Source organism: Lutjanus erythropterus, chromosome 17 (assembly GCF_056507025.1).
Source record: "Lutjanus erythropterus isolate fLutEry1 chromosome 17, fLutEry1.hap2, whole genome shotgun sequence".
Taxonomy (NCBI): domain Eukaryota; kingdom Metazoa; phylum Chordata; class Actinopteri; order Lutjaniformes; family Lutjanidae; genus Lutjanus; species Lutjanus erythropterus.
In genome coordinates this window covers 11,689,199-11,713,130 of record NC_139333.1, presented here as the reverse complement: position 1 = coordinate 11,713,130, position 23,932 = coordinate 11,689,199, and the positions used below count along the sequence as shown (strand labels likewise).

The following is a 23,932-nucleotide window of genomic DNA, read 5'->3' as shown; positions in this document are numbered from 1 at the left end:
GATTATAACTTACACTTGACTTTTATGGTTCTTAGTGATTTTTCTACATTTTCAGAGGTCCCATTTGTTGATATGTACTTCTCTGTTTTGTGTCTCCCTGCCCCCTCCTTCACCTTCTCAACCCCAGTCGGGGGAGGCTGGACTATTGGAGGACCCAGAAAACACATCTGTTTTCCCGAGAGTTCCACAGACAGACTATAAAGGGCAGGGAAGGGGGCTGTAGCAGGCAAATCTCCCAGCAGCTGATACCAACTGCTCTATATATATCTTTCAGTGTCCTGTCAGTGCCTTAGAGCACACAGAACGAAGAACAAGCCACATGCTTTACACTCTCTGGTGGTCAAAGTTTTAGCTCTGTGGAGGAATTAGAATGAACAAGCCCAAAATTGTTAGACCAGAGGACAGGTAAGTGACCAACACGTGCTTTTTTTACTCATCATTTTGATTAAGAAGAGTTTCACTTAACACTAACAAAAAACTAATACAAATGATCATATTTGATTCAGAAGTATAACAGTTTCTTTGTGTCTTAACAGCCAACCAGCACGTGCGCTGTGGTTTGACAGAAAGAAATATGTCACCATCAACTTCATGGTTCAGAAACCTAAAGATGTCCAGGTGGATATCCAGCCAGACAAAATGATTTTATGGTGAGTTTAAACATTTTTGATAGTGGAGTCTTGCTCTCTGTCTCTGTCTGGTGTAATATACCTGTCCAACTGGGATTGTTGAAAATCTTAACTCATTTATTTTCAGGGAGTGAATCATAACGTGCACAATCCATGAAGCTGAAGCATGAAGGCTAGTTTTGAATTCAGCCCACTTCCTTACACTTAAAATTTAATAAATTCACTGGAGCTGTAAAATCTTTCTGTGAAATTAATAACTGAATTTTCAAACTGAGGAAATGTAAAGGAAATCACATTTGTTTGTAATATTCACTGTTTTCTTAAGTATGACTGAATTCATATCAGTTTTATTTTGAATCCTTATAAATTTATCTCAACTTCTTTTTTCAGATTCAGTCAACTTAAACTTTTAAAGCAGTCGGGACACAAACTTTTTTAAGTTCACACAAATTGTTGTTTTGTTTTGTTTTTGTCCAGTGTGTGGCCAGTTGTCTGTACTATAAAACGTTGCAAATTGTGCATATTTAAAACTAAATCGTTCCCCTGACAACCCTGCCCTGTCTTTACAACAGCTGCAAAAACGTTGATGATGACGTGATCTACAATGAGGTGCATTTCTACGAAAAAGTTCAAATCCATGTAAGCATCCAGTTTTCACACATGATGAAACAAATTGAATAACTTTATTATGTTGCATGTAGAGATATATAGTCAGTCAGCATGATGTTAAATAAAATAAATGTGTTTTCAACCTTTCAATACTTTAAAAGGACTCCAGAGAAAGAGTGTATGACCGCACCATCAATGTGTTGCTGAGGAAGATGAAGCCTGATTATGCATGGCCTCGTCTCCAGAAAGATGAAGCCAGGGTAAGTCTGTATATGTGTGCGTTTGTTAAATTGATCAGTCTCTTTTTTTTAGCATTGGCCACATTTCCCCATGTTTAGATCTAAACATTTTCATGATTTTAGAAATGACATGTTTGTATTTTATTTTTAAGAGAATAAAGGGAGGTTAAAATTGATTTTTTTTTGTCTTTATTTATATAGCACCATGTAATTACAGAGTTATCTCAGAGCCCTTTTCATATAGAGCAAGTCTAGACCGTGCTCTTTAAAATAGTATTTACAGAGATCCAGTAATTCCCACCAAGAGCAAACTTCCCTTTAACAGGCAGGAACCTCGAGTGGAACCAGACTCTATGGTGGGCGGCCATCTTCTACAACCTGTTCTGATGATATACATCAAACTACTAATTATCTTCCCCACTTCAACAGTGTCACTTTGCAAATAAAGTGATACCATGCACTGCTGCTATGTCAGAAAAAACAAGCTTGACGTGTGATATCTGCAAGTTTAAATGACAATTAACCTCAAGCAACTGCATAAAAGTAAAGCAGAGTGGTTCTGCATCCCCTCTCAGCTTTATTTTGCTAAATTAAATGTAACATTATGTTGTTTCTCCTTTTTGCAGCCCAGCTGGATTGCTGTGGACTTTGATAACTGGAGGGACTGGGAGCATGAAGAGGACGAGGGACAGGAAGAGTACAGTAGATATGTGGATGTGAGTATATTAAATGTGTCTCGTAATAAATTCAGATAAATGTTCAAGAGCTTCCAAAACTGTCCACGTACTTTGAAATATTCACATTATTTCTCTGATGGTTTGAAGTCAGATGTGTCTCTACTTTTTCAGATGATCCAAGATATGGCTGCCAGTAATAAAGGAGAAGCACCAGATATGGGTGATCTTAGTGATGTAAGTGCAGTGCTCTGGTGGTTTGAGAGGTTATAGTTAGAAGTTTTACTTTCCTCAACAGTAGAAAAAATGACTACTGCCATTAGAATAATGGGTAAACACACAATCCTCCCTTTACAGCCTTTTGAATAATCGAACTCCATGACATACAGTTTATATTCACTCAAATTCACAGGCTCACTTTGCTCAGTATGTATGACTTTAAAACGCATTATTTTATTGATCATTTAAACATAATCATTGAACACTTTCTTCTCTTTCTTCCCCTGCAGTCTGACTGAGACTCTCAGTACTCTCCTCTCCTGTGTTGGAAGCCAATATAACTTTATTTCTCAGGATGCTGAAGACGATGCTATGTTTGCCGAAGCTTGTAGTGTTTGCAGCTGATTTGATGATTGATCGTCCAAAATACTGTTTTTACACATGTGATATTTTCTATGATATTATTTATTGACATGTTACTGTTCACTGTACACAGACATATCATTGTCAATTTTAATAAAATAAAATAAGTTTTATCAACAGTGGTTTGGCCATTTATGATGTGGTGTATAAATAAAAGGCTTTAAACTGGATTATTGTGGTGGAAAAAATCGTTGTTTGTTGCCATGAGTCCAAAAGATAGCAGTAAAACAGAAATAAGGGTGACAGCTTAAGTCATTATTTCTTTATTCACTGGTACACATGGCAACATAAACAAACACAGACCAAAAATAAAAATAAAGCAAGAAAGTGTCTTGTGGAAATGGTAGATTATTGTGGGAAAAAATCTGTAAAATGTGTCAATATCAGCAAGATTTCTGTTTTTATTTTATCTTTATATTAAGGAAATACATTTTGATATATTTTAACAAACCCCATCCTACAAGTAGCCCGATCCTACTGCTTCATTTCAAATTTACAATGTCTAAATGGTATGTATGACAAACGAGTTATAAACACACAAAGAAGACAAATGGGTGAGAAAAATAGGAGTGCCTATAAAATGAAATGAAAGACATAAAAGTATACGTTGAGAATTTTTTATAATCATTATAATTTTTCATTTCATTCTATCAAAAATGTTTCAGCAAATGACGAGTCTTGGTGATGGGTGATAATTTAAGCCACTGGTTGTTACTGCTTTGGATGGTGATGGTTGGATGCATTTCATGTTTTGTGTAATATTGTCATTATACATACACTGTATTTTATAAGCTTCTAGCACATTTTTTTTAAACATAATTCTAACTGTGTTTTGTGAAGGCCCTTTTTTATTTTGTTTCATGGACCCTTTCCTATGATAAGGCTTTATGTTTCACCTGCAAACGTAAAAGGTGAAAGTTATCTTTACTGACATTTTCCTTTATTTAAGCGTTTGTGTGGTTGTCTGTCACGTTGTAAAACAAGTCGGTACCAACCGTAGTGGAACTAAGTTTGGTCTTTGTTGCTAGCCGTCCTTAGCTGATGGTGCAAACGAGTTGTGTTTCGAAGGGAACCCCAGATCCACGAAAGATATCGCGAGAGTAATAATTTCAGTTCAAACCGTGCTTTCCCTTACCCTAAACGAGTTTTTTTGTCCCTAAATCTAAGCAGATCTTAACCACAGCTTTGTCACATTATAAAAAACGTAATTCATTCATACGACGTGCACAATGAAGAAACAACGCGTACAAATCTCGCGAGAACTTTGCAAGAATCAAGGGTTCTCTTCTGGACACGACCCTGTCGGAGTAAGTTACTTGCCATCCATGCTTGTATAACATTCACTCGTGTTTCAGGTAGAGTTTTTCTTCAAAAACACTCCAAAATGGCTTTCCAGTGTCAACGAGACTGCTATATGAAAGAGGTATGAAGCTGTTTCTGGACAGTTTGTCGCTGAAGTGTTTTATAGCATGCGAAAACACTTGTCAAATTCATTCTCTGCAGAAGAGCTTAGCATGGTTGCTAACTACATTGAGAACAGTAGTTACTAGTTAACCTACCACCGTACCTAACTGCTCTTAACTTTATTTGAGGGCAATGTACGTTTGGTACTTGATGGCTTAGAGAAATAATGTAGTGACATGGCAACTACAGAGCAGCCAAATGTGTATTCTTAGCTAACAATTCATTCATATTGTCATCCTGAACCAATTATCAAAAAGGGACAGTGCACCCCACAATCAAAAATACATATTTGTCTTCGTATCTGCAGTGCAATTTCTTCCGTTTTGGATTGTTTTGATGTGAGTTGTCGAGTTCTGGGGATGTCTGCCTCTCATCCGATGAAATTATAATGAAGCCAGATGGCACTCTGCTTGTGGTGCTCATTTGATAAACTCAGCTGCTGTATCTCTTTCCAGAAATCGTGACCTAGCTATTTAAGATAATCCACAAAGCTTGTTGTGAGAAGTTTCATGTAGGAAATACATTATTCATACTGAAATTCACTGGCAACCCGTATCACCACACAGGAGGAAGTACATCTGCTCATGGAGGAGAGGTTACAGCTCAGCTGAGGACGCTATTAATGTTTACATCCCATGCTGTCACAACTATGAGCCTCTTATCCATGAGTAGACGCAGGCCTCCTTCTGTGTGGTGAAATGGTTGGTGTATGTAGTTCAGTAGAAAGAAAACAGTTCCTGCATGAAATTGTTCACAACAAGGTCTGTGGATTATCTTGAGAACTGGATCATGGTTTCTGGAATAAGGCATTGTTTTTAAATGTTATTTATTTATTTATTTATTTATTTATTTATTTGCCACTTTGAGCACTGCAAACCGAGTAGCATCCAGTTCCATTAGAGTTTCTTTTGAGAGAAAGTAGACATCTCACACCAAAGCAAGCTTAATGGATAAATAGCACTATAGGTAAGAGGAAAGATGTGTATTTTTGATTTAGGGTGACCTGAACCCACACTCATTAATTCTAATCTGCGTGCCACTCTCAATCTTCTTGTAAAGTATACATTTTCATTTTATGGTTTTCCTTGTAGTTTGCTACCTCAGTGGTATCCTGCCAGCCAGCAGAGCTCAAACAAGAAGTCAACGGGAAGAAAGAAACTTTGACGGGCTTCAACGTCAAGCTCCAAGACACCATCTTGTTTCCTGAGGGAGGTGGTCAAGTAAGCCGTTTTTTAAAGTTGTACTATATTTCAGTTTCTTCATCAAACAAAACTTATCAGTGTACATCAGTTGTTTGTATCAGAAACAACGCCTAAAGATATGATATTACCATAATTTTTTTATTTTTCTCCTGCAGCCAGATGACCACGGGCTGATTGGAGATGTCCCAGTTTTGAGGGTGACGAGGCAGGGGCCCGAGGCCGTGCACTTTGTGTGTTCACCTCTGGAGGAGGGTCAGGAGGTGCATGTGAAGGTCGACTGGGAGAGGAGGTTTGACCACATGCAGCAACACTCAGGTGAGTAACACTGAACGAAAAAGGTCAGGGATGGACTGTTGTACATGTTCAGTATGGAGTACTTACCAGATGAACTATGATCGTAGTTTTTATCACACAATTGTTCTAAGCTTTGATTGTTTTCTTTTTGACTCTTAGGTCAACACTTGGTCACAGCTTTGGCAGACACATTGTTTGGATACAAGACCACATCCTGGTGCGCCACCCCTGCACAGATTCATTTCCCTGTGACCATAAAAATATAAACATAAAACCATTAAAAACACATAACTTTTTTGTTTGCCTCTCTAATTTTTTTTTATTTATATTTTTCAGGGAACTGGGGCGTCAGAGAAGCACCATTGAGCTGGACACTCCCTCTGTGAAGCCTGACCAGCTCCGGATCCTGGAGGAAGCTGTAAACGAAAAGATCAGAGCCCATGTTCCCGTCACTGTTCAGCTTCTCTCTATAGATGATCCTGCTGTGGAAAAGGTGCATATACTGATATATATATATATATATATATATATATATATATTTACCGCTGCTAAAATGCAGTCCTCTCACTGTCATCATTGGCTCAAAGTCAAGGTATAGATAATGTTTCAACACGTCTTCTGTTGAATGTACTGCATCTATTAACGTGACCAGAAAAAAAGACTTTACATGTACAGACAGCATGTTACGTGAGTTTCGTTTGTGTGAACCAGGTCAGGAGTCGAGGGCTACCAGATGACCATGCAGGGCCCATTCGGATCATTGATATTGAGGGTGTCGATGCCAACATGTGTTGTGGAACCCATGTGTCTAACCTCAGTCACTTACAGGTTCAACTTCACACAGACACAGACACAGCAGCACTCAAATATGAACATTTAAATCCATAAAAGTGTAAATACATCACTCTATGCATATTTATATGTTGCATTTGTAACATTATGTGCACCTCAAAGATTCTAATAAATGATTCATCGTGTGCTTCTGTTCTCTTTATCTGAATTTTAGGTAATTAAGCTGCTGGGAACTGAGAAAGGCAAGAAGAACAAAACCAACCTGATCTTCCTGGCAGGAAACAGGGTATTAAAATATGCTGAGAAAAGCTACAGCACAGAGCGATCTCTGGTGTCTCTTTTGAAGTAAGTCTGAATCATCAAAATATCACCAATGTGAGTGCAGCTCATTCACAGAGTTTGAAGTGGAAAAAAAATCCTCTTTATCGTTCAACAGAACTGGACCTGATGAGCACGTTGAGGCGGTTGACAAGTTGCAGAAGTCTGTTAAGCTGCTACAGAAAGTAAGAACATCATCATCATCAGTGATTTCTTCTCTAAACGTTCATGCACTCACCGTGTCGCATACTAACATACTGTCTACTACACATTTGCATTTACTGATTTACATAACATTTTACAGTATATTATATATGTGAGCTTCCACATTTTAATCTTAAATTAATGTTCTGGGTCTTGAGCATTCTTACTTTTTTTAAGCCAACCATGTCTCTTACCAGCCACAGTGTGGTGCTAGAACAGTCTGTCTAGCAGTTTGCCATCACAGTCTGAGGAGACACAATGCATTTTGGGTTGGTTGAGTGTGTCCAGTAAGCTCACAGCACACACTCACTATTTCTTGTGTGTACAAAATCCACATTCTGTGCATTTGGAACACACCACATACACTGCCCATATTCCTTTGTGTTTAAGAACTGTTGATAAGCAATTACTGCTGCTCGCCAGAAGAGGGCCCCATTTAGAGAATGAGAATTTTAGGATTTTGTGAAGCACTGTATCACATATTCCGTATACAATACGTTTGCTTCAACAAACACTGCAAATAGACTCTCTAACCATCATAAAAATGTCTTGGGCAGACTAATCTGAGCCTGCTACGAGACATGGCTGTCCTCATCGCTCAGAACTTTAAGAACGACCCTCGGAGAGGAAACTTCTTCAGCCTGCACAAGTAAGACTTTTACTTACAGAAGGCACAGCGTTATACTTTGCCTTTATGTTAAACAGCTTGAAAAACCCACAGCAATGACCCAGACATCACCAGGGAGACCTGGTCAAACATTAAATACAATGGCGTCTCTATTTCTTCATACAGAAAAGAGGGTGACAATGAGTTCATGAACATCATTGCCAATGAAATAAACACTGAGGTAAGAGTATAACCCAGCTGCTTAGTTCTTGGTTTAGGCAGTTAAATGTTTTTGTTAAGCCTCTTGTTGTGTCTGCTCTCAGGAAACTTTGGTTTTCCTGACTGTTGGAGAAGAGAAGGGACCTGGTTTGTTTGTTCTGGCTGGACCCAGTGGACCAGTGGCTGAGTTGGGACCACGGTAAGCGACGCCACATATATTTGTTTAACCTCTTCTTTAATACTGTAGGTCAGTACCGTATGATTGTCTGTGCTTTCCAGGGTGTTGGAGATTCTCCAAGGGAAAGGTGCAGGAAAAAATGGACGATTCCAAGGTAAAGCCAACAGCCTGGCTCGGAGAGGGGAAGTGGAAGCTCTTCTGCAGCAGCACTGCCAACATCACACCTCAGAGGAAGAATAAAGCCAGCCATGGTCCAATACAAATATATAGTTTATATGATAAGAAGCTATACATTTAGATTTATTCATAATTTGTGGTTTAATAATGTGAAAAATGTATATAATTGGGAAGTCTGCACAACATGCACTGTACATATCTAATGTATGTAATGCTATGTACTGTTTTATTCACTTGGAACCTTGCCTCAGGTTTGTAAAAAGTCTTGAAAGTTTAGGAGAATTTTAACCGTTATGTTTTCAAGGTCAGGAGTAAACTCAAATATACTCTTTGAAAGATGCTTAATTTTCAACATAATCTGGTGTTACATCTACACAGTGACTCATGTAAACCAAATATTTTAATATTTGAAATGATGCCGTCCTCATATTTGTTTGTCTCTGGCATTGAAATCAGCAAGCATTAAATAATCATGATGAAAACATACAATCAGGAACAATTTGTTTGTGATGATAAAGGCTTCAAGAGTCATTTTTATTTTAGGCACCTTAAAAGTATGGCTGCAACTAATATTTCATTATCAATTAATGATTGATTGATTATTGTAATGGTTAATTGATCAGTAGTTTAGTCTGTAATATGTTAAAAAAAAAAAAAAAAAAAGGACTGCCCATGGGCACCTTTAGAAACATTAAACATGCATTTTTCCCCACTGATGAAATTGACACCAACACAGCTTTTGAATAATATTTTACTATATTTAATTTAAAATATCTGAAAATGCAATATACAAAAGACAGACACCATTGACTGTTATTTCTTTAAGTTGTTTTCGGCAGGATTACTTTGAGTGATAGAAAAATGGAAACTCTTGTACATTGTAATGCAATCAAGCACAACAGTCCTGTAATAAATACTATCTTGGTGAAAATGATTTACTGTCATTATTCAACTTATTTTAAGTAAAGTCTGTCAAAGTACTAGAAACACCCCACAATAATGTGAAATCAAATACAAGATAACCAGTCAACAAATACGATACAAAAATTCCCACCTCTTGCACACCATCACCAACAAAAACAGATTACAGGACTGCTGTGTCCGACTGGATTGAAATGTAAAAGGGGTTCTATTTTCTCATCACCCAGTGTGTGTGTGTGTGTGTGTGTGTGTGTGATAAAAGCAGTGGTTTAGAAACAAATCACAAACGTATTGCTCACAAGTCTGTCACAGTTTGGTGGTGTAGCCAAAGTGTTCATGGTAAAATATGACAATATAGTGCAAATGTGCAAGCACCCCTTCCCATTTATAAAATACTAAAGGCAATATAAAAGATATTGAGATGGTTTGGCAGTAGTTGTGGCCAGTTAATGTGAACCTGTAGACACGTTTGAATCGTCCTTTTCAGATCATTTGAATGGTTTCACTATCTTCATTGAGATGTAGTTCTGAAAAAAAAAAGGCAAAAGAGAACAATCAATGGACCAAATGATTTCAGAATATGTGACCAACGCTCTCAGAAGGTCCCTCTTGTCTGTCCTTACCGGTAAAGAGTACAGCAGGATGGCGAGGAAGAGAACCACTATGATGAGGAGGATGAGTCCGATGAAGAGGCACCTGAACCTTCGCCACACAATGAACTTCATGGTTTTACATGGGTTGGTGAACCAGAAGAAGGATGTTTCTGGGCGTCTGATGGGGAAAATAAAAGAGGAAGGGTGTCTTTGTTAACAAAAACTACACTCTTCCATCCCAAAAATGTATTTATTTAAATGGCAACTAAGAAAAAATGTTTTTTGAGATCCAATCTGCAGAATGTAAAATAGAGTTCATACTTGGGAGGGTCCAGTTTTGGGTTCATGTTGGGCTCATCCCTGCCCTTTCCTGCAGGTCTCTCGTCTGCTTGATCACCACCTACAATCTCTAGTGTCATCTCCACTTTTCCCTGGAAACATAAGACGAGCAGAGATAATGACCAAGATACAACAACATAATAATGAAGATGTGAATTGGAGCAGAAATCCATTTATCTAGCTGGAAAACATGTCCAAGTCTGTGGGTAAAGTACTGACTTTGATCTGTCAGTCACTCTATGCAGGTTGAAGACAAGAGTGGGAGGCATGAAACCCAAAACACTTCAACACTGTCCTTGATGTCATTCCAAAATTCCTGTGCACAGTCCACTGCAAAAATCTTTCATTCATTTGCTAAATGGCACAAGTTCGAACAAGTCAGTTTACCAAAAAAAATGCACCCATAAGCACTGGGTGTACTTTCTATTCATACTTACACCCAGGACCTTCTTTCCATCCTGCTCAATGGAACAGGGCCACCAGCCTCTGACCGACTGCTGAGCAAACAGAGACTTGGCGTGCTCCGACTTGTTTGGAGTTCCAATTTCCAGATCGTCCATCATCGTCAGAGAACACTTCTCAGGAGTCTTTGCGGGAGCGACCAGGTTACGCAAATCCAGCTCCAGTGTACCTGTGATCACAGAGTGTTATACTACAGTGGTGTTGTAATGGTGGTCGTCAGGTAAACCAAACACTTGAAACAAGTTAAGTGTTCTTGGTTAAATGACGAGTCTTACCAAGGTAATCGTCCAGCGAGAATTTGTCATTATCCCATATCTGAACAATCAGCTTGGGGGGAATCCTGAACTCTGTCTTGTCAAGACTCCAGAAACGCTCCTGTTGAACAAAGAACACGTGAAAACATGTTTTAGATGAGAACTTTCAAAAATGCTGGCCTTGTTAGACAATTAGTTGATAGTCTGGACAAGTCTCACCTTCTTGGACACGAGACAGAGCTGTTCAGCGGGCAGGAAGTCGAAGTCAAAGACGAACCTCCAGTTGAAGTTGCCATCTCCGTCCAGAGACCTGTAGTGGACGTCAGTCTTCTGTTTGTCCTCCTCCATGCCTGGCATCCAGCTGGCAATGGGATAAACAGCTGTAAGCATTCATCATCCTGCCCCAGTCGTTTCCATAGTAATCCTCAACTGTACAGTTTAGCTTTTAATATATTTTTAAATTCAAACAGTGTATATAAAATTCATAGGCTTAAGTTCATTTAAATGATTTGTCAGACCTACCCTTTGACATAGATGTCACTCATGTGTTCTCCTGTGATGCTCGTCTCATCTAAAGTCACATCTGTGGTGTTCCAGATGACTGCACGCAGAAAATGCCTGAGCATTCAAACACAGGAAGCATTAACTCGATGACATCCGATGCGACCAGTGATGAAGCATCGAAGAGCTGCACAGCACTTACTTCTTAGGCTTGCGTGGTGTGATGTCAAACGGAGGTCCAGGGGGGCCGATGGTTTTGGGGAAAACATCCACCCACATCTGAAGGCTTCCCTAAATGAACACAATATAGAGGTTTTTACAAAATGGCTGTACCGGGGTGGACACATACAAGTACAGTATGTCTGAGCAGTGATATCTAACCTGAGAGAGATTAGGCTGGAAGGTGCTGTACAGGGTCCTCGTCTCCACATGTTCAGGGACAAGTCCCTGTTTTCTGAGCACATGCAGACAGAGTCGTTCTCGGGCCGGACCCAAGTGCTGATGAACTTCCTTGTTGTTCTCTGGATTAGAAAACATTTTGCACCTTAATTAGACTCACTATGCCACACTAGATTATATCATATTATATGTGGGGAAGATTCAGTCAGTGGCACTCTATTACTTGTATCACTTTAAAAGAGCAATAGTGTGTTTTAAATGTACTCAAGTATACTTGCGTCATCACCCACACTTCCTACTCCAGCCAATTTTATTAAGCTTATATTAGATTAGATCAGCAAAAAAGTTAAGTGAACTGCAGGCCACTATAACTAGTGCCGAAGAAATAGTGCCGCAAATCCTTTATTAGCAATAGAGGTAAAAAAATAACTGATTACTTAATGCCTCTGGTTGTAAATAACACCACTGTAATCAGTGTAAATGTGGGTTGTACCTCTGACTAACCAATCAATATTAGAATCTATCACATTTTAAATGAGGACATTTCAAAACACTGGCATTACCAAATTCAGCCAGCGTGTGCTCTTTGCCATTGAAGGTGAGTGAGGTGCCGTTGTCTTCAGTCCTGGGTTTGGACAGGCCTTTGAGACGAGCCAGGTTCTCCAGAATCTCAGATGGCTTCAGTTGGTCCCGCCACTTATTGATACCAGATCTAAGATGGCAAGAGACAAATATCAACGAGAAATTAATCATATCAAGATGTTTTTTTCTGAATATCTATTACTTATTATTTAAATGTATTTCCCCTTGAGCTCTAAGACTGCCCACACCCAGATTTCCCTACGTGCAGTAGGTTTGTGGAAGGCCACAGTAGGAGTTGTATCGGGACAGGAAGCGGTTCTCCAGGTCGATCACTGTCTCGCCGACCTTCTCGTCACGGCTCAAGAGATCGTAGTCGTAGACGGAGATTTTCAGGTCCTTGTCCTGGGGCAGGAAACACGTCATCTCAAACATCCTAAACAAAACAAAGGAAGTGTCTGAGAAATGAGCAGGTGGACTAACTTATATTCTCCATTGCTTAAACTTGCCCATTCGTAGCATTTTACCTTCCAAATACTGGGCTGGTGGTGTTGGGTAAGTAATTGTCTCTGTCGTCAATCGTATTCTTTCCCAGTGATATCTTTATGTATGGATCACACTGAGCAGGAGAGAAAACACAAGGTCAAACAGAAGATGCTGACTGGGCTAACGTGTGTCGACATGTGCTGCTTTTATTGCTGGTTAAACAGATTCATTCTCACTCTGCCATTGTTGTCTTTGGGCTGCAGGTCGATGGCCCGGACCACATAAACCCGGACCACGCACTCCTGAGGTCCGCTCTCCGGCAGCTCTCTGAACTGACGGGGAGGAGCAGCAACACCTGGGTCGTCTGGCAGAGGGTACACCTTGAATGAACCCTGCAGGTACAAGAACACACACCAGACTTTACCTTCTCTGTTTTGTCAATCTCAAGAACTGGGAATGGTCCTGAGCTGCTATTCACCACATGGCTTCTGCCAAAATCTTTTACACAATGTTTGATAGTATCTAATCAAGTCTTAATGTTCTGAATGGTGTCAAACTACCTTCAACTCTCCAACCACAGTTGGGTCTTCGTCCCCATTTTCATTCTTGCCCCGCTGTAGTTTGAAGGTGCTGCAGAAATCAGTCAGTCCTTTGAATTCTGGCACAGTCTCCAGTTCGCAGTCATACACCTGAGAATACAGTCACATTTAAATCATCTACGGCTCAAGAGAGCTTCTGCACAATTTGCAGCAATTAGGCTGGGTTCTACCAACAAGGGAGAAGTAGTCATGGTTTAACCTTAAATTATGTTGCACCAAACTTAAAAACTAGCTTAAAATGAACAAAGATTAAAATGAAACTTATACCTCAGTTTAATTTTTATTCTAAAACTATATTAAATTAAATTATGTTGCACCAAAACTTTAAACTCAAAATTAAAACATGATCCAGTATTAACTTAAGACCTACACTTGAGGAGGTTTAGCTTTTAAAATATCTGCTTTTTTTTTACTTGGATTGAGCAAAATAATCAAGTTCCTCAAAGAAGGTAAAGGTACAGACTCAAGCCAATTGAGTTTTATGATGCATTTCTTCTTTCTTTCCCTTCTTTCTCTTTCTTCACTCCAATCTGTTGCCAGTTGCCTCCAGGCAGTCACTTTTTTCCTGTGCTGTGTTCTGTTTTTAAGCTTTTATTATTTGGCCACATTGCTGCATTAATTCGGCTGATAAGTTTCTATTAAAAGAGGAGAAATTAGAGCTTAATAAATAGACTCAAATTTATTTTTCATTTATTTTAAACCTAGCTTTGCTAAACTCTGATTAGAACCAATCTAATCTAATATTAAATTAATCTTTCTTGGTCCAACCCAATCTTAGTGATGCTCACTGTTTACACAGACATGACATAAGGCAACATAAAAGTGAATAAATACTGCAAAGTGTGTTGTGTTGGAAAAGGTCGACTTACTTTGAGCGTGTCATATCCTTTTTTGAGGTACGGGCCACATTTCTCCTGGTCTCCAGTTGAAGCGTAGAATTTACTCCACCAATCAACCGTCTCTTTTTCCTAAAGATCGAATTGCACAGTTTTAATCTTCATGTATATTATTCTCTGCATTTATTTTAAGAATCTGAAACTCAGTCATATTCTCTTGTTTACTCTCACCTTCTCTACATGCTTTGGAGAAAGATGATGCAGTGTGTGACACAAAACAGAAAAGAAGTCACAAGTACATACACATACAGCAGTAACATAGATGCAAACACACACATTTACAGTACATACAACAGGCTGCACATATTGATAAGAAAGTGAAATGGTGAATGATAGTGAAGGAGAGTTTGATGAGGAGATCCTGGTTGCAATTTCACAACTGACAGCAAATCTGAAAACAAGGGCGTAACAAAGAGAAAGTTCAACTACATTAAGGCCCCGGGCCTCTGAGGGGCCTACTGACATCAACTGTGAAAAGTGGTTTACTGGCATCCATGCCTGCCAATGTAATGTTTCAATGTTTTTAATCTTGACTTATTTAATAGTGACTCATCTTTCTTTCAGTGTAGCGCTGACTAACATTTCTAAGACACATTTCTTGTCTGGCGCCTGTGAGCCTTGTTGTGTTATTCAGCGTTTTCAGCTTTTGTTATATTTAAAGGAATAGTTTGACATTTTAGGTTTATTCGTTTTCTTGCGTTGCGTTAAATGAGAAGGTTGATACCCTGTCATGCCTGTTTGCTAAATATGACACTACAGCTATCAGAGCTGGTTAGCTTAGCTTACTATGGTGCCTGAAGTCACAGTTTGTCCAGGAACACTAAAAAATTATTATAATTTCATACTTGGTTACATCCCTTCCATAAATGTTTATCATGTTCTGTCCTCAACAGTGCACCACACACCTGAATTTAACAATCAATCAATGTGTCGCTAAGCACTAACATAATTGTCCCCCATCCAGATGAAAACACCTATGCTGCACATACAGTTGAGTGTGAATAAATATGTGATGCACTAACACCCAATCTTGTTTGTTTAATCCATATAAAACCGAAGTGTAAAAACAGCAGATTGTCTTTTATGTACCAGATAATTTTTTGGTCAGGGACAGTAACTTCCTTGAGCCTGGTTATTAGCAAGCGGTAGCAAGACAACCAGCAGAGACTCCTGGGAACTGAGCTCTAAACGATGGACAGATAGTAGCAAACCAGCTGTTTTCCCTTATTTCCTGTCAATATGCTTGGCTAACAGCTGATAGCAATAGCTTGATATTCAGTCCACAGTATCAATCTTTTCATCTTACTCTTGGCAAGAAATTAAATAAGCACATTTCTCAAAATGTCAAACTTTTGCTTTAAGAAGAATATTTTAAACTGTGAGTCCAGGAACATCATGACAGCGATGGTCTGATAGCAAAATCAGGTTCCATGTGAGTTAAATTCCTGGGGACATAATTTGTTCTGGGGCCCATTTCAGTGTTACGCCCCTGCTGTGAAAAAAAAATATTAAATGTGCTCATTAAATCAGTGAACAATTAAAATAAGTACAATTGCAGTTATTGTGACGATTCCCACGTAGATTAGTGGCATTGTGGATTAAGTGATCACAGCCTTCCAGTGTCATTGGTGCCCAGCCTTATGAATTAGAAAGCGACAGGCTAATAATTAACCATACATACAAAGTGGGAGGTAGGGGAAGCCATTTTGTTGACAGCAGCTGACATGCTGTACATGAACTGTAAGCCAGAGTAATACAGTTTGTCAAATTTGACTAGAGAGTCAAATTCTGCACGTCTTAGTGACAAGAAGACAACTTAATGTGTGTTTGAGACAGAGGAACAGTTATGACCAACATGAGGAAGAAGCCACTTTGTGACACAGTGGTAGTTTTACCTGAGTCTCCAGCAGTGGTCTTGTTTCTTCCATGTTAATGGCAACATGTTTGGAAGGAGTAGCCATCATCAGAGCCACTGTAAAAAAAAAAAAAGTGCAGGGACAACATTAGAACCAGGCTTTTCATCTCCTTGTATCTCTGAATATTCTTACTTTAGCCTCCTTACTTTTGGACGACATGGCTCCCTCTGCAGTGATGACATACGGGTCACATCTGAACCCCTCCAGACTGGTGATGGTGCACTGACCCACCACTGGCTTCCTGCCAAACGGACGGTGGTCGATCACCTTCAGTACAATGGGAGGGGTGTACATTTCACACTTTGGAAGGAGCTGGATGGAGGACATAGAGAAGATGATGGACTTTATAGTGCTGTGCAAAAGCTTTAAGATTCTTTAAGGGATAATGACTTAGGTGTTTTTAAGGTGGTTTGGATTCACTGAAGTCACACAAAAACACAAACTGAATCAGAGGTAGGGCAGCAAATCATATGTTCTGCAAGGTAAAAATACTGATTTTGCCAATGAAGTTTGGTTTAAGAGGCAATGAAAAAGCAAAGCAATGAAAAAATATAGTGTACACTTTAACAGATATCATTTTTTTAGGTGGCAAAAATATATATCTTTGCCAACTCTGTCCACAGCAGTAAACAGTTGCTTAGCTTCCTAGACCAGCACTCCTGCTGCTTCTCCAAACTGGGAGCATGCCAGCCAGCAGCTGCTGCAGGTAAAACACTGACTATGGATAAGAACCTCACGGACCCCCACTTCAAAAAAATCCAAACTAACCCTTTAATAGTTTAGCATTTTCTTCTCCATCCTACACCCCCTAGTGTGTATAAGCCTGCTGTTTACCACTTTGATGAAGAGGACAGAGCTGGGGAAGTTCGGGCTCTTCTTCATGTTCTTGATGACGGCCGACTCCACCCTCTGCCCGCCACACTCCACCACCAGGCTGGGCGAGGACACTGCCGCCAGCTGGAACGGCTTCATGTTCCTCAGGCCCCATGCTAGAATCTGGACACACACACACGGAGGAGGGATTTAGAGACCTTATATGTATCAGTTCAAAGGGACAGTGTCTGTCTAAGATTGTGTGTCACCTCCACAGCGGTGAGCTGCACCACAGGTCGGATGCCCTGAGGAACCATGTAGAGGTTCTCTGCTCTCTTTGGGGGAACCAGGGGAAGCTCTGACTCACCCGACTACAAAGACACACACAAGAAAGTTTATGTTTTACAGTAACTTTAACCGAATGCATTTGTATATACAGGTAGTGCCTTATAATGTGAGGGTGTTATGAGATATATTAGTAGATATGAAAAAAATATAATATTTCCTACTGACATAGTGAGTCAGTCTGTCTGTGATAAAGGTTGTAGTAGGTAATACTTTGTATTAGTAACATATCAGAGAACTACTCTAATAAAACATAACTTTCAGGGCAAACCTTGTCTTTGAGGATGAGCTCAGCAGCCACCAGTGCCTCCCCTGCCCTGCGACCCTTCTGGATGATGGGGTGCCACAGCAGTTTGGGTGTGTGATCTATTCCTGGGTTCAACTTCACTATTGGAGCGCAGACACTACGGCCAAGCATCTCGTCCTTCCCCTGGGCAGAAGATGATATACTACAGTTATATTTTTAACCTGAGTACTAGCAAAGAATTGTTTAAGTTTACTAAACTAAGTGTACAAAAAATTATGAGCACAAAATCAGAATTTTGGCATTTGGTGCCCAATAGGTGAACATTTCCTATAAAGAAGACAAAAACATCGAAAAGAAAGACATTAAGTGTTTTTTGAAGAAAGAAAAAACTTTAAATATAATGATAACAATAAAATGATCTAAATTACAATGTCCCCTTTCTTTTTTTTAAACTGGCAACCATAACTTTGCCTGGGAAAATGTAAACAAGCTCTTCTGGTCTGCATGCCATAAATCATTTAATCTGATTTTGATGACAACCTGGACCAGTGGCAGGGATTAAGAATAACTATATAGACATAGCCATCTTCTTTCTGATGGTCTCATTTGCGTATGTTAAGTAATATAAAGGCATCAGTATTAAACTGACTGTTTCATAACCCTTTAAAAACTCCTTGTAGTGCATTTAATTATTGATACCGCACATATTAGTTCTACAAATGATTTCTCTAAATAAAGCTACCACAACCTACCACTTGGTCATTGTCATAGAACTCCAGCACAACATCAGGGGGCTGCTGAGCAACGCTCTGTGGGTCTCCATAAATCTCTATGTCATTGAAAATCAGAGTTTGGTCCCAGGTTGGGTTCAGTGTTGCTCTCAGCTTCTCTGTTGTCTTACTAACATGCAGGAAGGAGACGTGTGCATATGGATCTGTGAAGGACAGAAAAAAGTAGGTGTAATGGTCAGGTTTTCATGACTCATTCATTTCAGATCCATTTCATTTGAAATTAATAGTTTTAATTTTTTGATCTGGAATCCATTGGCAGTATTAATATTGATATTAGTCTTTGGTCATGTAATTATATTTTTGACCAGCACAGTGCAATCTTACCAGAAAAGCTATCTTTGTCCATTGATGCCATGTTCCGTGCTTGATAGACATAGACACGTAGATGGTACATATGTGGCCCTGCAGAGGAACAAAAAGCATTATTCAGTAGCGTAATATCCATGTATATGTGTTTGTATGGTCATGACTATGTGCATCACTCACTGTCAAAGGAGCAGGACACAGTGGGTGTGTTTGCACCAAACAGCTTGGCGGCATCTTCCTTGGAGCCCTTCTCTTTTGCCTCAGTATCAACACCCTGCAGATTAAACCACCAGAGCTTTTTACCTGCTCATGCATCACACCACACTGCCAAATAAAAACACACCACAGCACTGTAGATGTGTTTGATGCATAAGTAAATATTTGAAAATATTCGATGACTCAGTGAGTTCAGATCCGGTTCACGTCCTTCTCTTCCTACTTATATGTTGACAGATATTCTCTACGCCCCAGTCGTACTTTATGAAAGTAGATCCTGACCCAATCAAGCATTTCAAATCACAATAAAGCACTTATTTTCCTTTGTTCGCTCACCAGCGCCCCCTCCAGCTGGAAGATGGCAGATGCTCCGAGCCGGTCCTCTGGTGCCATCTTCCGCCTCCAGCGCCTTCGACGAAAAGTGTCCGATGAACGCTCCTTCCTGTGGAACTTCCAGCCAATCAGGGAAGAGAATTCCCAGCCTTCAGGGTCACCTCTGTCCCGCTTCTGTGAGTAAAAATGAAAATCAGTGTGAAACAATGATTAGTAACGCAAAATTGTAACGTATATGGTGACATAAAACTGTTATCCAGAAACACCTGGGTATCAGTCTCGATCGACCTTTGTGGCATGATCAGAACTGTGTTTTGCAAAATCAGTTTCCTATATAAAAATAACTGCATATGTACTACTATATATACAGTAGGGTAGACTGGGGACAATAGCAACGGGGGATGGTTGCAACAGTCTTATTACTTCAACCAGAAACATTGTAGAGTGATGATACTCATACTGCACATGCTCAGTTAGACCCTCTCTCCACCAGGAAGACAGAAGACATATTCAACATCAACTGCTGCATTTGCACATTGACTCAAGGAAAGCCTCTGTTTGCGCAAATTCTATGGTTATTTATTAAATATCACTAAATAAATAATTCTATAACATGATTTTATAAATAATACTATAACTGTAAAACAATGCATATTTTCAGAATACTAGCTTATTAATACAAAAACAAAAGTTTATTAATGAAACTAAATGTATTTTTAACATGTTGCAACTGTCCCTTAATCATGTTACAACCATTCCTGGCGTTGAGGTCAGTTTCGACATTTTACTTCTAAATGCTGTGAACGATGTGTCACATGTAATCATTTTTAAATGGTATGGGTAAATACCAGACAGATGCAAGTTTAATACATAAAGATTTGGTTGGTCTAATCCAAATAGTCTGAGTGACTGAGACAAATGTTTGCAACCGTCCCCAGTCTCCCCTAGTGGTGCCCTGTTGTTCCATGCTGACCTCCACAGCAGCTCCTGCGGGGAGCGCAGCCCTCTTTCGTGGTCGAACCAGCCTCCTCCTGCGGTGGACGTGGTACACCTTCTCTGCAGGGACCCAGGACCGAGGCTTGTCGTCAGGGGGAATAGTGACTCCATACTCCCAGCCTGTAGAGAGCAAACACACAGACACATGCTCACAAACAAGTTTCCTTTGTTTCATTATTGTCTGAATACAAGAACATATGGTTTAAATTTCACCATGTGAGTTTAATTTATTATTATTATGAAATAGCCAGAATGAGTCAGAGAACTGCAAACAAGAAACATTAACACATTTCTGCCCTGCCTTTTTGAATAACTACTTATATAAATCTATAAACTACTTGAAAAAACACTGCTCTCTGGATTGAAGCAGGTGAGGTAAATGTCTGCACCTTGATCATCTACAGCTCTGTTGTCATCCACAGTCCACTCGTCCTCCCACATCCAACCTGGAGGACAGTCAAACTCTCCGGGGTTTTGGCTCTTCTCTCCATTCTGCGTGACATAAAATCTCAGTTAAGGCTGGATCAAGTCATTGCTTTGCAAGTCATGAGTTAAGTCTCAAGCTTTTGCACTCAAGTCCAAAGTTAAAACAGGCAAGTCACCAGATGTAATGCCATTTTATCAACAGACCCTCAATTTATTGTATTTTGTGTTGTGTGTCACAGAAACAAGGATATGAGCTGTGTTTGTATGTGTGCTGTTTAAAGCCTCCCTGTACGTTATTTGCATGTAAGTGGCCTGTTCTCACCACGTCAGTGAAGGGCTCAGAGGCAGCCTTCCACTCTCCACCAGGGAAGCGACTCTCATTTTGAAACACCTCGTCCATGAATTCAGTGTGTCCAGCGTCTGCCTCTGTTAACAGGCTGAAACACAAAGTCAGACATACTGTATGCACCATCTGTGTGTATGAAACATGAAAACACACTTTTACAAAGGCTACTTAAAGTCACTGTGTGAAATTGGGCGCCCTCTGGTGGCAGCTTCGCCAAATACATCTGGCACAGCAATGCATGCCACAACTGCAGTATAATGACGTTAGCGCAGCGTGAGAGAGGAAAAGGTTTGCTTGTTTTAATAGTCACCATGTTTACATGCTGGGAGTAACCCAGCTACTGATGTTTCACTTAGGCAATTAAACTTTCTGTGTATTGTAATGGATCACTTATAATATGCAGATAGGTAACAAACTAAAGGAAAGACAAGGAAAACAAAGATGTTGTTCTCTCATGCACTATATGAAGTCTGCATTTGTTACAGCTTTTTTCCTTTGTTTTGTTTGTTTGTGCTAGGATTGTCATGATAATATAATTTTTAACATAGATACAATGCTAATATTAAAAAAAAAAAAAACACTCCATACCTATTTCTGTACCATGGCAAAAAGAAAAGAATGTCCTAGACACACAAGATAGTACATTATCTTTTTTGCTATCTTTTCTTTCCCCTTGATGTCACTGAACACTGTCTGGTTCTATTTTGCAAGCCGAATTTCAGGCAGGACAAACAGGTTCTTCTCATACTCAATAATTAATATTGTATTATTTTAAGCAGGTAGTATTGAAAAGTATAAATACTTTTGACAGCTGTAGTCTGTACATTGCATATATACAGTAGTTAGTGCCCGAGATGCTCCAAGACATGTACTGATGATGATGGCGTCGTAGAACCAAACAGTTAATCAAGTACATTTGGACTGAAGTGCAGAGAATGGTCATACCTGAGTTGACAGATTAAAAAAGTAAGTGCAAATAACTTCCAGCTCTGTGGTCATTAAATCATGGTCCATGGCATGAGAGGAATGTAAACACTAGGGAGCAGACTTAGCCCACTTCCCCTACAGACCACAGAATGTGTGTGCTCAGAGGAGAAAACACACATTCGACCAGTATAACCAGCAGGGGAACCTCCATTAAACTTCAGACAAACTGTCTCATAGACGTGACTAGTCTGAATCCTAAAACAGTTGGTCCAACATTTTGCATTTTAGAAGACAAAAGATGCCGAACAGTCATCTACAATTACACTCACGCTTTCTCCGGGTCGATGAACCAGTCACCTTCCCACTCCCATCCTCTTGGGGGCATGAAGTATTCTTGTTTCAGCTTCAGTTTGCCAGTTACGTCGGAGAATTTGTGGCGTCCCACCAGTCCTGTGGTTCCCCACTTCCCAAACATCTGGGCCTGGTTCTCGTACTGTAGTGGAAAGGAGGTTTTAAGTTTACTGATGAGACTTCTTGCTCTGAATAATCTTCAAAAGATCTTTGAAGTTCTAATGCAATGCCTTTTTTTTCCAATAACTTTTTAATTGGCAAAAATACTAGATGTGCACATATTTTTAAAAATCCGTGTAAATGGACAGGATTGTCACTCTATATTTTGATATTTTTACCCGACCCCTTCCCACCCTACCCTCACCGACTGACAACACAAAAGAGGATAAAAATTATAACACTGATAATAAACACTGATGACAAAAATGACAATTATGAGACATAACATCAACACAACAACATCTTTTTTTTTCTTTGAGAGATAAATAGACATACATGCTCTGCTATGACCATGATATTTTGAAGTGATTTACCAGCTCAGCAAAGACGCTGAAAGTTCCCTCAGAGTAGGAGTTGAACTTCTTCTCATGTGCAGACAGACCCAGCCACATGTTGACTCTAATCTGAACCGGCACCTTCAGGCCCTTGTTCTTGTCCATGGGGTACTGAGAGGAAAGGAACAGGGGGGAAGGAAATCACATGAGTATTACGATTTCAGTGGAATCAATTCTAGTGCAGCACCTTTTAGCACCAAACTGCTACCTTTAAGTTTAAAATGATTTATCTGCTAAATTACGATTCATTTTTCCAACCTCTCTTTTATTAGTTTGCTTATTTTTGATTATGGATGTGTACCTCTAAGAAGATAGTCTGTGTCTTGCCACAGTGTTGTCCACAGGCCTGCTCGCTGTATGTGGAGTAGAGGATTTGGTGAGCGGGGATGCGACTGTACGCCACCCTCTTCTCACCGCGCAGCATCCAGATGATGACGTCAGGCATGCTGTTCTGAGGCTGGACGGTAAAAACATGTCAAGAAACAGTGAATTAGATATTGCATCAATGTGAGACTGATTTCACCTGAGATAGTGCGATCTGTGCACACTTCTGAGCTGCTTTCCCAGATCCATGTCATTTCACAGACAGCCGTGTGTTCGTACCTCTTCAGCCAGCACTTTGAGTTTGTCCGCCCAGGACTCAATGTCGGCCAGAGTGTCGCGGATCTCCGTGGCCTCCTCTCTCATGCGTCTCGCTCCGTCCTTGATGGTGGTCAGAGCGCTGTCTCGCAGCTTCTTGATCTGGATGTCCAGAGAGGTCAGATTGGGGCGACCCTCTAGCTCAGGCGTCGGGAAACTGAAGGAGTGCAGAGACAAAAATGGGATTATAGTACATCCACATGCTCCTCAGAGGGTCCCGGTTCCAGAGTTGGGAAGAGGGTGGAGTATGTTAAATGCTGAAAACCATTTGTACCTGACTTACAGGATTAATGCTAATAAATAACTTTTCCATTTAAGCAAGGTCACTCTGTATGGAAAGCAACTAACAATTACAGATTACATGTGAATGAAAAATAGATATTCAGAAGATGAATAAATAAAGTTACCAACATTTACTTTTGTCTGCCATGTTTCTGCATATGTGACAA

General features: G+C 39.8%; 3 protein-coding genes across 3 annotated transcripts in view; 2 read left to right on the top strand and 1 right to left on the bottom strand.

The window, feature by feature from the left end:
- Positions 1 to 216: 216 nt before the first annotated feature.
- ptges3l (prostaglandin E synthase 3 like) lies at positions 217 to 2,963 on the top strand. The gene is made up of 7 exons (XM_084740448.1): positions 217 to 405; positions 537 to 650; positions 1,202 to 1,268; positions 1,400 to 1,498; positions 2,104 to 2,193; positions 2,326 to 2,388; positions 2,661 to 2,963. The coding sequence occupies exons 1-7, from the start codon at positions 371 to 373 to the stop codon at positions 2,667 to 2,669; spliced, it is 477 nt and encodes a 158-aa protein (XP_084596574.1). The 5' UTR covers positions 217 to 370; the 3' UTR covers positions 2,670 to 2,963.
- Positions 2,964 to 3,898: 935 nt separating this feature from the next.
- aarsd1 (alanyl-tRNA synthetase domain containing 1) lies at positions 3,899 to 8,752 on the top strand. The gene is made up of 12 exons (XM_084740447.1): positions 3,899 to 4,216; positions 5,349 to 5,477; positions 5,615 to 5,774; positions 5,913 to 5,970; positions 6,090 to 6,246; positions 6,465 to 6,581; positions 6,760 to 6,890; positions 6,982 to 7,048; positions 7,625 to 7,716; positions 7,861 to 7,915; positions 7,998 to 8,092; positions 8,173 to 8,752. Exons 1-12 carry the CDS (start codon positions 4,178 to 4,180, stop codon positions 8,309 to 8,311), a joined length of 1,239 nt encoding a protein of 412 aa, XP_084596573.1. The 5' UTR covers positions 3,899 to 4,177; the 3' UTR covers positions 8,312 to 8,752.
- A 281-nt stretch (positions 8,753 to 9,033) lies between these two features.
- The window catches only part of LOC146311805 (myoferlin-like), a 33,767-nt gene continuing 18,868 nt past the window's right edge, over positions 9,034 to 23,932 (bottom strand). Inside the window, exons 23-55 of the mRNA XM_084741331.1 lie at positions 23,448 to 23,640; positions 23,146 to 23,301; positions 22,824 to 22,955; positions 22,269 to 22,432; positions 20,989 to 21,103; positions 20,630 to 20,732; positions 20,218 to 20,360; positions 19,248 to 19,418; positions 18,876 to 18,969; positions 18,714 to 18,791; positions 18,351 to 18,532; positions 17,623 to 17,781; positions 17,276 to 17,377; positions 17,028 to 17,189; positions 16,340 to 16,505; positions 16,173 to 16,249; positions 15,959 to 16,015; positions 14,449 to 14,460; positions 14,251 to 14,349; positions 13,343 to 13,471; positions 13,019 to 13,174; positions 12,824 to 12,915; positions 12,562 to 12,732; positions 12,281 to 12,429; positions 11,700 to 11,839; positions 11,521 to 11,609; positions 11,340 to 11,435; positions 11,037 to 11,178; positions 10,839 to 10,938; positions 10,539 to 10,732; positions 10,084 to 10,193; positions 9,793 to 9,940; positions 9,034 to 9,696 (exon numbers count right to left, since the gene is read on the bottom strand). Coding sequence (XP_084597457.1) covers positions 9,658 to 9,696; positions 9,793 to 9,940; positions 10,084 to 10,193; positions 10,539 to 10,732; positions 10,839 to 10,938; positions 11,037 to 11,178; positions 11,340 to 11,435; positions 11,521 to 11,609; positions 11,700 to 11,839; positions 12,281 to 12,429; positions 12,562 to 12,732; positions 12,824 to 12,915; positions 13,019 to 13,174; positions 13,343 to 13,471; positions 14,251 to 14,349; positions 14,449 to 14,460; positions 15,959 to 16,015; positions 16,173 to 16,249; positions 16,340 to 16,505; positions 17,028 to 17,189; positions 17,276 to 17,377; positions 17,623 to 17,781; positions 18,351 to 18,532; positions 18,714 to 18,791; positions 18,876 to 18,969; positions 19,248 to 19,418; positions 20,218 to 20,360; positions 20,630 to 20,732; positions 20,989 to 21,103; positions 22,269 to 22,432; positions 22,824 to 22,955; positions 23,146 to 23,301; positions 23,448 to 23,640 — 4,120 coding nt within the window. The 3' untranslated portion in view covers positions 9,034 to 9,657. The remainder of the gene's footprint in view (positions 9,697 to 9,792; positions 9,941 to 10,083; positions 10,194 to 10,538; positions 10,733 to 10,838; positions 10,939 to 11,036; positions 11,179 to 11,339; positions 11,436 to 11,520; positions 11,610 to 11,699; positions 11,840 to 12,280; positions 12,430 to 12,561; positions 12,733 to 12,823; positions 12,916 to 13,018; positions 13,175 to 13,342; positions 13,472 to 14,250; positions 14,350 to 14,448; positions 14,461 to 15,958; positions 16,016 to 16,172; positions 16,250 to 16,339; positions 16,506 to 17,027; positions 17,190 to 17,275; positions 17,378 to 17,622; positions 17,782 to 18,350; positions 18,533 to 18,713; positions 18,792 to 18,875; positions 18,970 to 19,247; positions 19,419 to 20,217; positions 20,361 to 20,629; positions 20,733 to 20,988; positions 21,104 to 22,268; positions 22,433 to 22,823; positions 22,956 to 23,145; positions 23,302 to 23,447; positions 23,641 to 23,932) is intronic.

Excerpts from the sequence above, each read along its gene's own strand:
- aarsd1 (XM_084740447.1), top strand. The coding sequence starts at position 4,178 with ATGGCTTTCCAGTGTCAACGAGACTGCTATATGAAAGAG. Across the intron at positions 4,217-5,348 it reads GAGACTGCTATATGAAAGAG|TTTGCTACCTCAGTGGTATC; the intron begins GTATGAAGCTGT and ends TTTTCCTTGTAG. Across the intron at positions 7,049-7,624 it reads CTGTTAAGCTGCTACAGAAA|ACTAATCTGAGCCTGCTACG; the intron begins GTAAGAACATCA and ends TGTCTTGGGCAG.
- ptges3l (XM_084740448.1), top strand. The coding sequence starts at position 371 with ATGAACAAGCCCAAAATTGTTAGACCAGAGGACAG. Across the intron at positions 1,269-1,399 it reads ACGAAAAAGTTCAAATCCAT|GACTCCAGAGAAAGAGTGTA; the intron begins GTAAGCATCCAG and ends ATACTTTAAAAG. Across the intron at positions 2,194-2,325 it reads AGTACAGTAGATATGTGGAT|ATGATCCAAGATATGGCTGC; the intron begins GTGAGTATATTA and ends CTACTTTTTCAG.